General features: G+C 39.8%; 1 protein-coding gene across 13 annotated transcripts in view; it reads left to right on the top strand.

Moving 5' to 3' along the window:
- The window catches only part of adgrl3.1 (adhesion G protein-coupled receptor L3.1), a 450,501-nt gene that overhangs the window by 407,783 nt on the left and 25,564 nt on the right, over positions 1 to 17,154 (top strand). For all 13 annotated transcript variants that reach the window (XM_059026057.1, XM_059026051.1, XM_034035060.3 and 10 more), the window contains 2 exons: positions 6,576 to 6,701; positions 13,076 to 13,172. In XM_059026057.1, coding sequence (XP_058882040.1) covers positions 6,576 to 6,701; positions 13,076 to 13,172 — 223 coding nt within the window. The remainder of the gene's footprint in view (positions 1 to 6,575; positions 6,702 to 13,075; positions 13,173 to 17,154) is intronic.

Raw genomic sequence — 17,154 nt, 5'->3', positions numbered from 1 at the left:
AAGTACCAGGTCGGTGGACCCATGGAGAGGGTCGCTGTGGATGTCTTAGGTCCCTTTCCGCGCTCAGAAAAGGGAAACCGGTTCGTCCTGGTGGCCCTTGACTACTTCACGAAGTGGCCGGAGGCATACGCTCTGCCAGACCAGGAGGCAGAGACGGTCGCTGAAGCACTGCTGGAGGGGTTCTTCAGCCGGTTCGGGATCCCCCAGGAGCTCCATTCAGACCAGGGGCGCAACTTCGAGTCCCGGGTCTTTGTGGAGATGTGTCGGCGCCTGGGGATCCGGAAGACCTGGACCACCCCCCTCCACCCGCAGAGTGATGGATTGGTTGAGCGTTTCAACTGCACACTGGCCGTACAGCTGGCTGTGACCACCGCAAGCCACCAAAAAGACTGGGACACCCACCAGCCTCTTGTGTTGATGGCCTGTCGTTCAGCTGTGCAGGACTCCACTGCCTGCACTCCAGCTCTGCTCATGCTGGGTCGTGAGCTCCGCACGCCAGCGGAGATGATCGAGGACGAGGGACTAAGGGGGGGGGCTGTGTAACGACCCGGACAATTGTATTGTTGCAGGACTTGTTGTCTGTCCCGTTTGTCTTGTCTATCTTTTATGTTATGTGTATTGTAAGGGGAACGGGTCACGCCGTTAGTTGGCAGTGGGAAAAGGGGGACTGCAGACCATGGGTCGATTGGTTGAGCCGGACAGCGGCGGGAGATGAGGAGAGGTTATATAAGGTGGTGGATGAGTGACAGAGGGGAGACTGAGACTGAGAGTGAGAGAGAGTGACAGCAACTTGAGAGAAAGCGAGAGAGATAGCAATAGAGGATAAATAAGGGTTTGTTGTTTTAGTGGCGTGAATTCTGGCCCCTGACAGGAATTCTCTGTTTATTCAAATAAAAATTCGAGACCGAGAATTCCACACTGTCTCCGTGAGTCCTGCTTCATAAACCTGACAAAAACGCTACAGTATAAATTTGTTTTGTCAAACATGCAGTTTGCGTTACAAGGTCTGTTGTAAAAAAAGTAAACAAACACAGAGAATGATTACTCAGCCGTTAAATAACATCTTTAAAACAACAACAACCCTCCTCCCCCCCAAAAAAAAACAACAAAAAAAAAACTTGTTAAAGCGTAAAAATACATTCAAAGGTGGAATGGAAATCACGTGAATTGTTCACATTACTAACAGTGTGAAAAAAACAGGAAGCGGAACAACCTATTTATTAATAAAACAACATATTTTATTAAACATAAACAGCTAAATATGAATATTAATATAATAAAGTAGGGGTGCACAATTGCACGGGATGCAGTTTCTTGTAGGTATAGCTATGCTAAAGTGAATTCCCTGTACGTCACATAACGTGCGCATGCGTGGTAAAGCCAACGGTGCTGAAGGCCCGCACTATCTCATGGGGTGCAGTTTCTCACACCTGTAGCACTAACAAGGTCAAACAATAGGTCACGTTTTACTAAACATTTTAAAACTAATAAACAAACAATTACTATAATGAACACTATTGTAGTATGTTGCTTAAAACATAATAATACAATATTCATAATAAAGTTGAGTTCTTATCTATAAACAGTAACACGTTTAAAGCTAGGGATTCGCTGTCTGTAGATTGGTGTTGTTTACATTATCGTCAGCATATTTTAAGTGACTGAAAAGCTGAAATTATTTTTTTTAAAACACACTTTTCTTATACCAATACAGTATTGGTGAGCGATAATCAGTTTGTTTGAAAACCAGGCTTTAATCACTGATAATAGGTGCACAGGCGGTGATTCCATGAGTGCTCCGGGGCTCAAGCACCGATGGGAAAACAAGGTTCTGCACAGTGCAAATAAATCACCTGTTCTGTCAAATCACAGTGTGGATGCTTCACAAGCAGAACTGTTATTGCAGTGTTTAAAAATATAAAATCCTTTTATACAAAGTCTCCCAGCTTTCTTGAAAAGATATGCGGTTCCCTTGTATTTGTTTTGCTCTCATTAGTATCTATAGTAGATACATCAATCATATATATATCAATCATGATTAATTAAGTGCCACATCAATCACATTGAATATAAAAGAAAAATAAAGTCTTCTCAAGTCTGCAAAACATAAAAGTGCCTAATTGTGGTTTGAAACTGGAAAATGAGTGGTTACCATGCACAGGCATGATGGAAAATACTGTAAAGTGACCGCATCTGTATTTGTCACCTCTTTTGTCCAAAAATTAAACCGTGCTCAGTTCTTCTCAATGCTGTAAAGGAGCGGGCTGGAAACGTCCACTCAAGGAATTACACCGCTCCGCTCCCCCGCTCCATAAACAATTGAAAAGAAGAAGCCAAGTTAGAAGCAACAATTGCATGAATGTTGGGCCCAGCACCTTTCCAATTGTGCCTATTTGCTTGATGCTTGACCAGGTTGCCCCAATTGCTTCTCCTAACTTGGGCTTTTGTGTTTGATATCACCACCTTAAACGGCTGTTGTTTTTTTACATTGACAATGTTTTTGTTATAGATATAATATAGCAGGCCATTGTTCCTATTGAAGTAGACTACAATTTTTTTTTTCATTAAAAGGTTGTCGTTGTTCTTTGTTGAAATTTTGCTTGTGAATGTGAAGTAAATGATCTTGGGGAATTTGGGGATTCACCTGTAGTTCTACAGCATTTTCTATAGTTAGCAGAGACAACAAAGCAATCCCTATCGATCTTGCCTAATTCTGTAGATGCTGAGCGTGCAGCATCTTCACAAAGTCTTCACAAAGCAGCGACACGGCATGAATGAGAAGTGTGTGTTCTACACTGGTCTTCAATGCTTGTAAAATGTAAAGGTCAAGATTACTGGATTCGATTTTGCAATTCCTTTAAAATGTACTACTGAGACTATTAGACGTATTTTTTGTGTGTTTGTTTTGTATGAATGCATATATGATAAAACGTTTCTGGTTATGCAACTACATTAATTGGCAAAATAAATACAAAACAATCCTACAGCATTCATATCATTTTAGCTCATTGTTCTTTTTATGTTTTACATTTTTAAAAATGAATACCATTGGATTTTGTAAATTACTGCAATTATTAAAGAGCTATAATTACTTTTCCGCAATTTTTCTTACTTTGTCCGCAACTGAGCCACATTTTATTTATTTTTTTTAATTTTTACTGCGATTTAGACAGGGCTCTATTTATAACCTCCTTTCTTTTTTTAAATAGGCCATTATTTATGATATAGCCTAATTTAAAAAAGAAATGAGACCGGTGATAATTATGAGTATTAATGCATAGGTTTATTTCTTTCTTATGTTTTATAAAAAAAAAGAAAAAAAAGAAAGAAAAAAAACAGACAATTCAATTTTACCCTGGCCAATCCCACTACAGCAATGCAGGAGTATTTCAGCAATACCCATGCTAAAACGAGACGCACAATAGAACATATCAACAAGGTGTTTAAGAGATGATTCACTTGTCTGAATTACCTGCATATGGACCTGCTACCAGCATGCTACATCACTAGCCACACTGAAGGTGAGGATTTGAGCGAAGACCTGCCGGAGCCTCAGACAGGACACCATGATGCACCTTTAGCAGAACCACAACAGGATCGACTTGCTGGAGGGGCAGTGAGGGATGCCATTGTAAAGAACTACTTCTAGAAGGAGCCTCCATTGACGTTTCAAATTAAAGATATGTCATTTTCCCCATATCTTTATTTCTACACAGCACACGCACACACACACACATTTAAAAAAAACAAAACATTTGTGTTGGACATCTGCAAATTAGTTGAAAACAAAGCTGTTCTTATAACAGCTATACCACTAAATGCGTTTTTTTCTTAATCAGACACGTTAATTTGCCAGCATGGATACACAGCTTAAATAAAATATGTGAAATGTGTCTATTTGGACATATAGGGCCCTATTCATAAAAGTACTTGCCGACTGCCGTAATAAAACAAATTTTGTTTAAAACTAACGAAAGTCGTCCATATTGCTGTTCATAAAATGATCTGAGCAAACGGACGACTGTCGCAAAGCACTTTATGGATGGGTATACAGTCGTTCAAGAACGAAAATCTGCCTCTTTTTGACATCATCAGCATTGTTAATGTTCCCTGGGTGGTGTCGGTAGCTGTTAGAAAAAAGAAAAACGGAATCCACCGACAGTAGCCTCCTACCGAAACCTGTCTTCAGCTGCCAGTCACGGGCAGTTTGCAAAACCTGATTCCGATGCCCCTATCACATCTGCCAAAAATTCAGGACATGTCATAATTTAGAAAAAAAATATTTTTTCAATAAATACTTTGTATTTTCGTTTTGTTTGGCAATGCTGGTAAAGACATTTCCATACGCACAAATAAAAAAATAAAAAAATAAACAGAAATCACTGTATGAGGACGTTTGAATAATACTAATAATAAGGTGTTGATGCTAGCACTGCACATCAAATTGGGCCTTATGAAACAATTTGTCAGAGCTCTAGATAAGGAGTCGGCAGCCTTCAAGTACCTTCAAGACTTCTTCCCTAAGCTGTCTGAGGCAAAGGTCAAAGCCGGTGTCTTCGTCGGACCACAGATAAAGAAGATCCTGGAGTGCAATGAATTCCCCAAGAAGCTCACTAGTAAGGAGAAAGCGGCTTGGAACAGCTTTGTCGCAGTGGTTCGGGGCTTCCTGGGCAATCACAAGGCCGAAAACTATGTGGAGCTGGTTGAGACTCTGGTGAAGAACTACGGCACAATGGGCTGTAGGATGTCCCTCAAAGTCCATATCCTTGATGCTCATCTTGATAAATTCAAGGAGAACGTGGGAGCGTACTCAGAGGAGCAAGGCGAGCGCTTCCACCAGGATATACTGGACTTTGAACGCCGCTACCAAGGACAGTATAAATAGAACATGATGGGAGACTACATTTGGGGGCTGATTCGTGAAAGTGATTTACAGTATAATCGTAAATCTCGAAAAACTACTCACTTCTAAATCTTTTGTAGTCATTTTTGTATTACTTTAGTATAAATACATGTTAATTTGGATTCACATGTTGTTTTTTTCTGACTTTATGTGAACGAAAAGACACAAATTCGCCCATTTTCTCATTGGAAATAGGTAAATTTCAAAATATCACTGTCCTGGTCACAAAAGCAAAGTTTGTGGGGAATAATAGCCATTTTCTATACTTTTGAGGCATAAGCAATTAGGAAATAACACTTACTACCCAGGAACAAAAATTGTGTTACATAGTGAAATCATTGGGACTTAACGACACATCTTAATTATCTCCTATGACTAGCAACTGCCGTTAAATAGGCAGCTATGGACGAAATCCAATCATGTGCTCCGGTTTTCTCATTTCGACAGGCGTTAACCCTTTATGAATAGAGCCCATAGTGTGTGTTTTCTATCGAAATTCAAATAAAATATCTGTGTTCTATGATTATTTAAAAGTGCAATCCACCTTTGCAGTAGGAGCAAAATGATTGCTGGATCACAGTAATCCCGATCGCATGTTGATGTTTTGAAAAACCCAATTTCACAATACAATCCCGGTCAAGTGCGGAAATTACATTACCAAAGTTTTGAAAAACCAGCCCCTTGAGTTTTCCAGCTACTTGTAAACCAAGCTATTGTCTCTTCTGAATATGAAACTATGACACATTTATTAAAAAAAAAAAAAAAAACCTATTTTTTTTCCATGCAGCCAAGAGATGTGTTATTATTAGAATGCCTTGTTTTTAAATGTTTGGTGTTTCTGTAGTGGCAGCACTTTTTTTTAAAATATAGTTTAAAATTGTGCTCTACATTTATCGCTGAATGCATTTAATAAGAAAATCGATGTGATTTGTTGTCTTCTTGTCCTGTGGTAGGTAGTCTTATAATAATAAATATTTGTCTCTCATTCGTAAACCGATTTAATAACTCAACACAAACAGTTTATGTGCTCAGGCACTTTGTATGTTTAGAAGCTTGTTAAAACAGATCTAGACTCCTCACAGCAGAATGTTTTGTCATTGGCTTAAGCATGTGCCTTTTTAGGTATTTTAAGTATAGATGCTACAATGGAGGAGTAAAAAGGGTTTAAGTATAGATGCTACAATGGAGGTGTAAAAAGGTAAAAAAAAAAAAAAAAAGAATCCACCATATTTGTATTTATTGACACACTTTGTAACAAAATCCTTGGGAACAAAAGTTTGCACCAGACTTTCACTTTAAATTCTGGTGTAAAAGATGACATTTTATATAATTATGTCAAAGTCTTTATTAAAAACATCTTTTTCACAGGTTTTTTTTTTTTTGTCATATACTGTAAGGGAGACAATTTTTGTATATTTTTAGTTATTGTATAAAAACTGAATGGTATGTTTATGAGCTTTACCAGATTTCCAGAGGGGAAATAAACCTTACAAAACATTTATTTTGTTCAATTTAAATTTTGCTCCTTGATTACCAAACATAAATAAATAAATGCTGCAAGTCTTGCCTTAATGTATTTTCTTAAAGCACATTTTTGGAGACCTTTTAGGTCCTAGACAAGTTATTTAAAAAAAAAAATGCTTGATACTGGAGGTTGTCTTTTATTGCTTAGGTGCGTAAGGAGTATGGCAAGTGTCTGCGCACACATTGTTGCAGTGGGAAGAGTGTAGAAACCTCTATTGGTTCAGGGAAAACATCTGGTTCCCGAACTCCTGGAAGGTATTCCACAGGTTCACAGGTAAGTCATCAGCCTTTGAGTTATTTAATGTATATGTTAGTTGTTTGTCTTCTGTAATGATTTTCCAATATAAACAATGTTTGTGTCATTCATTGTAAAACTACAATTTTATCTTAAGGGTGAACATTTCATGACATTTTATAGTTTCCTATGTAGCTTCAAATTGAATTTTCATAGTTTCTTTCTGCCCACTTACATGTTTACAATGTTTGCAGTCCTCCTGAGTTGTTCTTATTGCAATTACTCAAATACTGTGTTCCGGAGCTGCCCTTCATCAGTCAAAGTGTCTTTGCATTTGTACGTCATCCCTATCTAGTGATCTGCCACTTTGGAATAAGCTTCCTTTGCTTTGCTGTATTGTTGCTTACTTATATAAAGTCCCTGTGGCTGATCTAGCCTACATTACTGATATAGAACTTTAGAGAACTCATACTGTAATCTAATCACCTTAACAAAGAAAAAAAAAACCTAAAAAGGTAAAGGAACAGTAAAAAAAAACAAAAAACTGATCTACAATGTCTGTACTGTGAATATTAATTGTTTGGGGCATATAAATGGGGCAGTAAAAATTACTTGTTTATTAGTCACCAGCATATTTTTACCCTTGGCATACTTTGAGCAAGCCTGAGCATGGTGTCCAGTATAAAAAAGGTCACTTGGGGTGTGCACTGTCAATTTCTTCAATGTTTAAGGGGTAAAAAACTGTAGTGCACCCCTAGTGGTCATTATATAATAGCCTCATTACAGAAATTCCAAAAACAGTCATTAAAGAAGATTAAGAATGTATATATGGAATAATAAACAGCTAAAATGTAATATTATGCAAATTCATAGAGTTTAAAGTATTAATGTGTGCAATGACACAAATCAGAATAATTCATATCAACAGGCAGCTGTAGAAAACCCGGGTTTGTCAGTTTAGGCTTAGTTCCCTTTCAAGTACGAAATGTAACCATTACCGAATGGGATATATCTCTTACAGCCAGAATTACCTGACCTGAGCACTTATATCAAAGCTGTTCCTTTAACCCCATCTGCATCAGACGTTGACTCCGCCCCCAGGAGATATAAATGGCTGTCGCATAGGGATCAGTGACATTTTTCTTTCATCCTGCCTGAGAATGAGTGAGCTCTAACTAATGTGGCAGAGTAGGGGGAGGAGAGGTAGTGAGGGGCACTACATTCCCCAGAATGCCACAGGAGGAGCCAGAGGGGAACACCTGGCTCCAATTGAGTTAAGAGGCCCTGCATAAAAGGGTTGTAAACCCTGCAGTCAGGGCTGTGTGGCAGGCTGTGAAGCTACATGTGCTGGGGAGACCTGTGTGGTCAGAAACAAAAGGTACTGTGTGTGCACTTGTTTGGTTAGCTGTCCAGCGTGTTAGTTAGGACCTTTCAAGAAGAGTTTAGTTAGCGCTCCGTTCAGGAGTTAGGCTGATTGATTGTTTTTTGTTTATTTGTTTATTGCAAATAAACGTGCGCAACGGTGCTAATATCCAGTTTCTATGTCTGGGTCAGTAATTTTTAAAGGTTGCAACGAGCCAGAGGCGAGGGCTTTGCCACACTAATCAGTCAAAGCTGATATTTCACTTGCTCTCTCTCTCTTATTTAAATTCTGAAATAATTTAGCTTTCATATACGCGTATAATTATTTTTTAGCCTAGGTTCTGATTAAGTCCCACCGGGGCCTTGTGTGCTGTGCAAAGCAGGCGGCTCTCCCGCCCCTTATCCGGGATTCAGTTCCTATCTACTGCTAAGTTCATGCTTTCTCCCTTGCTGCTCAGCTCTTCAGGAGTCGATATTATTTCTTGCTAATGCCTCTTCATCTATATATATATATATATATATATATATATATATATATATATATATATATATATATATATATATATTGTAATCGATCGCACCACTCACGGGTTCATGCCCCTTTAAAAATACGACCCAGTACACAGAAATGGATTTTTTTAGCGCTGACGCGCTATATTTTTAATAAACACAAAATAAAACAAAACAAACACCTAACTCCGTTTTGGAGCGCTAACTAAACAGGTTCTTCCCTGACTAACTTGCAGGATGGCTAAGCCGTTTACCTGACACAACAACAAAACCCACACAGGCTTAACACAGGACTTACTATTTCTGGACTGCTCGGAAGCAGAACACCTCTCTTCTGCTTCCTTCTACTCAGCAGCCCAGAATAATCTAACTGCCTGTCCTTTATACCCTGCACCTGGTCCAAATTCCCAATTACCGCCCAGGTGCAGGGGATAATTAAACAATAAAACAGTTAACAAACAATGATTAACAGAAAAGCAAAACAATTAAACAATAAACCAAAACAATTAAACTAAACAAACGTGCATATTCACATGTTTTCTACTTCAGGGAGGCTTTAACCCCCTCCCTGCTATCTCACAATATATATAGATATAATTTTAGTGAGTTTTAGTTTTTTTCTGTTTTTGTTTCAGCATGTGGGTAGTCTGTCTCCCTATACTAGGCTCGCCTATATCCAGCGATATCCAGCCAGCTTTTCGTGCCACAGAGACACTGCCAGTGTTAAGTGCTTTTAGCTACACTGTGCTGTGGATTTGGCAGGATCCTTTTCGACCGGAATTTATTCCTAGTGGTCTTTGCCGTTGCTGTGTCTGCTTTAGCGTCACTGCCAACAACGTCTACTAGATTATTCTAGTTAGCAGGCAATCTGCAGCCCCTGTCTGTTTAACAGAGCATGCTTGCAGTTGCCAGTGGCTCTCTCAGGTATTTACCTGCACGCCACTTCTCATGGTACCAGAGTCGGTACCAGTGACCCTGTTCTGTACCGGGGCCAAAACCAGTGATTTGATTCGGTACCAGAGCCGGTATCAGTGACCTGGTTGATACCAGAATCGGGACCAGTGACCCAGTTCGGTACCAGAACCGGTATCAGTGGCTCAGTTCGGCACCAAGACTGTTACCAGTGCTCCATTCTTGTGAAATCCGTGTGCACACCCGTGGGACTCTAGTCAGTGTTGCTGTCTGTTTTATGTGTGCATATCTATCACACAAGCTGAACTGTTTATTCCAACCTTGCACCATGCCTGGGTTTCACCCTTGTGTCTTGCAAGAGGAACATTCTGGCAGAAGATAAGGACTGCCTGGGAAGGGAGCATGCAGAAGGAGCAATTAAAGACCGCAGCTGTTGTGCGTCTTGTGCTTATTTTTCTAAGAGGACATTGGAAAGCAGGCTGGCCTGCTGTTTAAGGGACCACTATGCCTCCTTGACACTGGCACAACATCTAGACCCACCCCATTCGTCCCCTGAAATGCAGTCGAAAGAGACCCCCCGGGAGATAGGAAGAAACCCTCTAGTGGTGGAACAGGTCTAAGAGCCTGCATTCCTGTAGATCACCCTCATCTTTGTCCTCTGGCTCAGAGTTCTCCCTCTCCTCCACCCAGGAAGAGGGACAGAAGCCACCGTAGCAGGCATTCTGATGGTACTGACCAGGTTGTGGGGCAAATGGAGAAGCTTTACGAGGCCCCCCTGTTGTCCCAGTCCTCATGGTTCAGGTACCACTGGCTAACCCAGAGCCAGCGCAGGAGGACACCCTGTCCCATGCTGCATCTGAGGACCTGGACCTTCACCACTACATCCCTACCCCACCCCCCCCCCCCCCCCACCCCCCCTGTTCTCCCAGATTTTTTGTACAAGGTATAATCGTCCTGGGCGCATCCGGCAACTGCCCCTGCTGTCTCAAGGTAATTGAACAGTTTATACCGGGTGCACAACGCAGATAAACTGGGCCTTGGCAAGTTTCTGCCTGTTGAACATAAGAACATAAGAACATAAAAAAGTTTACAAACGAGAGGAGGCCATTCAGCCCATCTTGCTTCAACAACATTACTGGGGAGTTGGTTCCATACCCTCACAATTCTCTGTAAAAAAGTGCCTCCTATTTTCTGTTCTGAATGTCCCTTTATCTAATCTCCATTTGTGACCCCTGGTCCTTGTTTCTTTTTTCAGGTCAAAAAAGTCCCCTGGGTCGACATTGTCTATACCTTTTAGGATTTTGAATGTTTGAATCAGATCACCGCGTAGTCTTCTTTGTTCAAGACTGAACAGATTCAATTCTTTTAGCCTGACTGCATACGACATGCCTTTTGAACCCGGGATAATTCTGGTTGCTCTTCTTTGCACTCTTTCTAGAGCAGCAATATCCTTTTTGTAACGAGGTGACCAGAACTGAACACAGTATTCTAGGTGAGGTCTTACTAATACATTGTAAAGTTTTAACATTACTTCCCTTGATTTAAATTAAACACTTCTCACAATATATCCGAGCATCTTGTTGGCCTTTTTTATAGCTTCCCCACATTGTCTAGATGAAGACATTTCTGAGTCAACATAAACTCCTAGGTCTTTTTCATAGATTCCTTCTTCAATTTCAGTATCTCCCATATGATATTTATAATGCACATTTTTATTGCCTGCATGCAGTACTTTATACTTTTCTCTATTAAATGTCATTTGCCATGTGTCTGCCCAGTTCTGAATGCTGTCTAGATCATTTTGAATGACCTTTGCTGCTGGAACAGTGTTTGCCACTCCTCCTATTTTTGTGTCGTCTGCAAATTTAACGAGTTTGCTTACTATACCAGAATCTAAATCATTAATGTAGATTAGGAATTTCAGAGGATCTAATACTGATCCCTGTGGCACTCCACTGGTTACCTCGCTCCATTTTGAGGTTTCTCCTCTAATCAGTACTTTCTGTTTTCTACATGTTAACCACTCCCTAATCCATGTGCATGTATTTCCTTGAATCCCTACTGCGTTCAGTTTGAGAATTAATCTTTTATGCGGGACTTTGTCAAATGCTTTCTGGAAATCTAAATAAACCATGTTGTATGCTTTGCAATTATCCATTGTCGATGTTGCATCTTCAAAAAAATCAAGCAGGTTAGTTAGACACAATCTCCCTTTCCTAAAACCATGCTGACTGTCTCCCAGGATATTGTTCCCATATTGGTAATTTTCCATTTTGGATCTTATTATAGTTTCCATATACGGTACATTTATGTTTGTTAACCATATCCATTACTTATTGCACAGTATGCCAATTGATGCTAACAATTCATTCCATTTCTGTGCAGTGGAAGAAGAGGTGGAGCTCTGTTGTTCCTGGGACATCTTAAGATAATTATAGAAGAAAATACTACTACTACTACGACTAATAATAATAATAATAATAATAATAATAATAATAATAATAATAATAATAATAATATGAGGCTAAAAGTTTGTTTTTTTTAAACCTTGTTCGTGTTGATTTGTACCAGTTGGAAGTCAAAGCAAAAAAAAAAAAAAAAAAAAAATCCAAAGCACGTCAAACAACCAATCAAAAGAAAACCTTTTTAAAAAAAAAAAAAAAAAAAAAAATTATCACTGTCCATAGCAGTTTAGTAACAAGAGTTCTTCATTTTTACAACGAGGTAGTTCAGATGAATAAATGCAGATTTTGTTTGATGTTTTGTAGAGTGCCATCTCATTAAATGCTCACGCAGATTAGTTGTGTTACATCCCATTACTTTCTTTACTTTCTCGCCGTTGGTCGATACAGTTATTAATTCTAACACAACGCTCTTAACTTGCTCTGTTACTTTGGAGACTCCTGCACAGATGCAATCCCATTATTTGTTTATTTAGCAGACGCCTTTATCCAAGGCGACTCACAGAGACTAGGGTGTGTGAACTATGCATCAGCTGCAGAGTCACTTACAATTACGTCTCACCCGAAAGACGGAGCACAAGGAGGTTACATGACTTGCTCAGGGTCACACAATGAGTCAGTGGCTGAGGTGGGATTTGAACCGGGGGCCTCCTGGTTACAAGCCCCTTTCTTTAACCACTGGACCACACAGCGTCCCATCAGTAAACACTCACAGGGGGCGGGGCAGGGGGGAGAAGGTGAGCTTAGTCGCATACAGATTCAATGAGACACTTAATGCAAAAACTTATTGCCAATTCCAAATTTAATAAAAAAAATAAAAACTTCCCTTTGCTTAAACCCTTTACACAAAAATGATGCAAATGCTTGACTATCGATAGTTGTTGCTCAGCATTAGTAAAATGGGAAACAAATGCTCCATCCCTAGCACCACAAACTCGTAGGCTTTTATATTTTGGTAGACCAGAGTACATGCTGTATTCACTAAAATATTAGCTGGGGTTTCCTATATTTAGTCATATTAGTTATTGTGCCAGATTTCTCAAAGTGTCTTTAGTTTTACTATGTGAGTGTTTAAGACCTTGGTGATCAGAAGTGATAGCTAATGGATCGTTTTTAGAATTATGTTTCTTTAATTCTATTTTTCACCAGCATTTTGGTCTTTTCCAGAGCCGAATCCGTCGGATGTGGAATGACACTGTCAGAAAACAGTCTGAGTCTTCCTTTATTACGGGCGACATAAATAGCTCAGCATCATTGAACAGAGGTAATTATGGACTTAATTAAATGTCTCTCTTACTGTCAATGGGAAACTAGATTAAAAAGGATTTTAAAACATTCACTGTAGAAATCCAGTTTCCTTCTGCTCATTTCTGCTCTCCATGCTTTCCTTTCTCTGACTCCGTCACCAGTTTTCTGATACAAAGCCTATCTCTTCAGTGTTAAAATGTATTTGATTATCCATCACAGCCCTCGCCTGATGAAAATGCAGCAACAAATAAACAAACGAGAAGATTGATTCCAGCTACACTAATGTGAAACAGTTCATCATTAAACAGTTTTAGATACTCTGTGATGTTTTTTTTTAAATCTGTGATCTTGTTGTTCAATCAATCAATCAATCTTTATTTATTATAGTGCCCTTCACAATAGAATTGTCACAGAGCTCTTCACAGGGTGAACAAATAAAAAACATTGCATTTTTTAAGATAAATAGGTTAGACTAAAAATGTGTCTTTAGTCTTTTTTTTTAAAAACAGCTTTCTTTAAAATCAATCCTTAACCAAACTGGAAGCCAGTCAATTCTGGATAATGTTTTTTTTTTCTAAATCTTCTGATAAACTGCATTGCCTTTTATGTTTTCCGCAATTCTGTGCATGGGTAACATTTTGATTTAATTTTGCTTTTGGGTCGTAATGTGGAATTTTTCATACTGTACAAATGAATATATACCAGATTTAAAAGAATGTACTGTAAAGTCCACGTGTCTACAGTGATCTCTTTTGGTAAGTGATATTTTCAGAATCATATCGTTCTGAATTAAAATACCCTGGGCTCAGCAGCTGTGCATTGACTGAGATACGCGCTTTGGCGCAGATTGCTGGCAGTCTCTCCTACTGTATGTCGTTGATGTCTTGGTGACTGCTTGTTGAGGCTTCCCTCAGTCTCGTATTAGTTTGGACTGTTTGGGTTTACCGGCGCTATATAGGCAGACATCCCTGTATACTGCTTCTTGCAGTAACGTGAACCAAGTAGACCTGTAGGTCACCAACCCACTCCATTCCTGACCTGGTACCCGCATCTGTACCGTACCGTACCGACTCTGTGCAAGTCACCGAACTATGTACCGAACTGACCGGTTACTGTCCCTTTACCGCTCCGGTTCATTTACCGTACCGAGGGTATCGTACCAACCAGTACTGTACCGTACCAAGGGTACCATACCGAACCGTCCAGTACTGTACTGGTAACATTCCTGTTGCTTGAGCAGACTGAGGCAGCAGTTTTTACAGTGCTGTATACTGCACCCGCCCTATTAAATTACTGTACAGTGGCATTGCTGCTTGAGCAGATGTGTCCAGCCTGCACTGGGGCGCTGTGTAGAATGGCAGGGGGGGCACAAGGGTGTTACAGTACTGTACACTACTGTACCTACCCTGTGCTACATGAAACTGACCCCTTACCATCCCGGTTCCGACCTGCTACCAACCAGTGTTTACATCCCCAGTCTGGTACCAAGCAGGCCTTGTTGACAATCCCATTGCTGTCTTTAGCAAGCTGAGGCAGCAACTGTATATTCTTAGTGTATTATTATTATTATTTGTTTATTTAGCAGACGCCTTTATCCAAGGCAACTTACAGAGACTAGGGTGTGTGAACAATGCATCAGCTGCAGAGTCACTTACAATTACGTCTCACCCGAAAGACGGAGCACAAGGAGGTTAAGTGACTTGCTCAGGGTCACACAATGAGTCAGTAGCTGAGGTGGGATTCGAACCTGGGACCTCCTGGTTACAAGCCCTTTTCTTTAAGCTCTGGACCACACAGCCGCCTATGTCCATGTCCATGCAGACAATGCAACAGTGGTGGCTTACATCAACCACAAAGGCGGCCTCAGGTCGCCCAGTCTCCATTGCCGTGACCTGTAAGCTTTGCTCTGGGCACATGAGAACTGACTCTCACTGTGGGTGAAAAAAACTGGGCAGCGGACCTTATCTTAAGGAGGGTCCCAGCGCCTCAGAGTGGAGGCAAACCCCAAGGTGGTAGCCTCATTTGGGAATAAGAGGCGGGGACCCGCTGGCAGTAGATGCCTTGGCACACCAGTTATACTGTGGGGAAAATTCATAGTTAAAATTGAATGTACTTGGTAAAATGACATTTCCAGTCTTAAATGATTGATTAAGCTACTTCAAAGAACAATATACTGGTAGCTCTGTAAGCCAATGAAAGGACTAATTTTGGTCAAGGATTAACTTCCTGTGTTGACCTGGAAGTAATGGAATCAACAATGTAAATTCCCTTTGGGCGCTATATTTAAAGCGATACAAGCATGAACTCACTCTCTCTCTCTCTCTTGGATTTGAAAACATCTCACCATGAAGTGATCACAGAGCCTTCGCTTGTAATGGGGACCCATTCAAGCATTGTACTGTCTTCATCCTGAAGAGAACTTCTCACCTCTACATCCTGCAACTCTACTTGTTTCTAAGAAGACCAGCTGCATCTCAACATTGTTCATCACGACCACATCTCCAGAATAAGTGTTACGTTTCAAAGACTTTAACATTAAAATAAAATATTATGTGTTTATATAATAAATATCTACATGCAACCAGAAGAAAAAAATGTTTAATACCACGTATCACTTTGATAAAGATTAAAAATATAAACAATGCTACTCAGATGAACAATTGAAACAAGACTTTAACTGAACTGTTATTGTGTGTATTTAGAAACAACAGCTACAAACATTGGAACCATTTCATTTGATTGAGTTGTCTACAAGTTTGAAGGAACTAATATTACAACTCGGTACTAAATGCAATTGACAATGCTTCCACACTGAACTTGTTGAAACGTATTTCAGCCTTCATTCCAACCAGCACAACAGACGCTGACGTTACTGTACGTAAGGTACTAAGGATTCTGTGTGCACGTGTAAGGAACCATACATGTTTATAAATATGAGAATGTTTGGTAAATGTTTTATTCCTTCTTGTGTCTATACTTCTATAATTCTGGTATCATGATTTCTAACATTTAATTCTACTTCCTTTTATTAGCTTAATAAACATAATAATTTGTGTGTGTTGAGTTTCTTTTTGTCTATTATGAGTACTCAAGTAGGCATTTATGATTGATTTGAGATCCTTAAACCTATATATAAACTTTTAATGTTTATTGACATAGTTATTAGACTGGTTGACTGCTGTTGATCGACAATCTGAAAAGAATATTTTTGTAACTCATATTTATTTTCTTTGTGTTTATAGTTCTTTTGATATATTTGATAAATAGAATAATAGAATTGTGATTATAATTTTATAATGAATATGATCAATGTTAAGGACTAAAACTGTATATTTATACTTAATATTAATCACATAATGGAGGTATCGTCTGTTATATTGAGAAATTAATAATAACTAATGTTTGTATTTTACCAACATAGTGGGGGTGTTGCCTAGGATATTGAGGTATTAATGTTAAATATTGTATCTTACTAAATATGCGTGACAATATGCCTTCCCACCGCTCGTCTTGCTCCCGCTGTGTCTGGAGAAAATCAGGCAGGACCGGGCCAAGGTGCTCCTAGTAGTCCCTTAATGGACCAAGAGGCTCTGGTTTAAACCCTGATGCAGGTCCTGAAAGGCCAGCCGTGGAGACTGCCCAAGCGCCATGACCTGCTCAGTCAGGCAAAGGGGACCTTATGGCATACCAGCCCATCGAGCCTATAGCTCTAAACAGTGGCTGTTGAGGTGGATTGTAGTCACAGTCAGGATTGCATATGATTTAGCCAACCTGCCTCCACCAGAAAAGGTCACTGGTCCCTTGACAAGAGGCCTTGCAACCTCTTGGGCATTATTCCAGGGTGCTGTCATAGATATTTGCAAATGCTGACGTATGGGCAACGCCTCATACTTTTACCTGGTTCTACCGACTGAAGGTCGTAGATCAGCAGAACCCTGGTTTTGGGACCAGAGTGTTTAGGGCAGCCACTCATTCTGCTTTTTAACACATTTTTATTG

Source organism: Acipenser ruthenus, chromosome 1 (assembly GCF_902713425.1).
Source record: "Acipenser ruthenus chromosome 1, fAciRut3.2 maternal haplotype, whole genome shotgun sequence".
Lineage (NCBI taxonomy): Eukaryota > Metazoa > Chordata > Actinopteri > Acipenseriformes > Acipenseridae > Acipenser > Acipenser ruthenus.
This window is presented reverse-complemented; position numbering and strand designations above follow the sequence as displayed.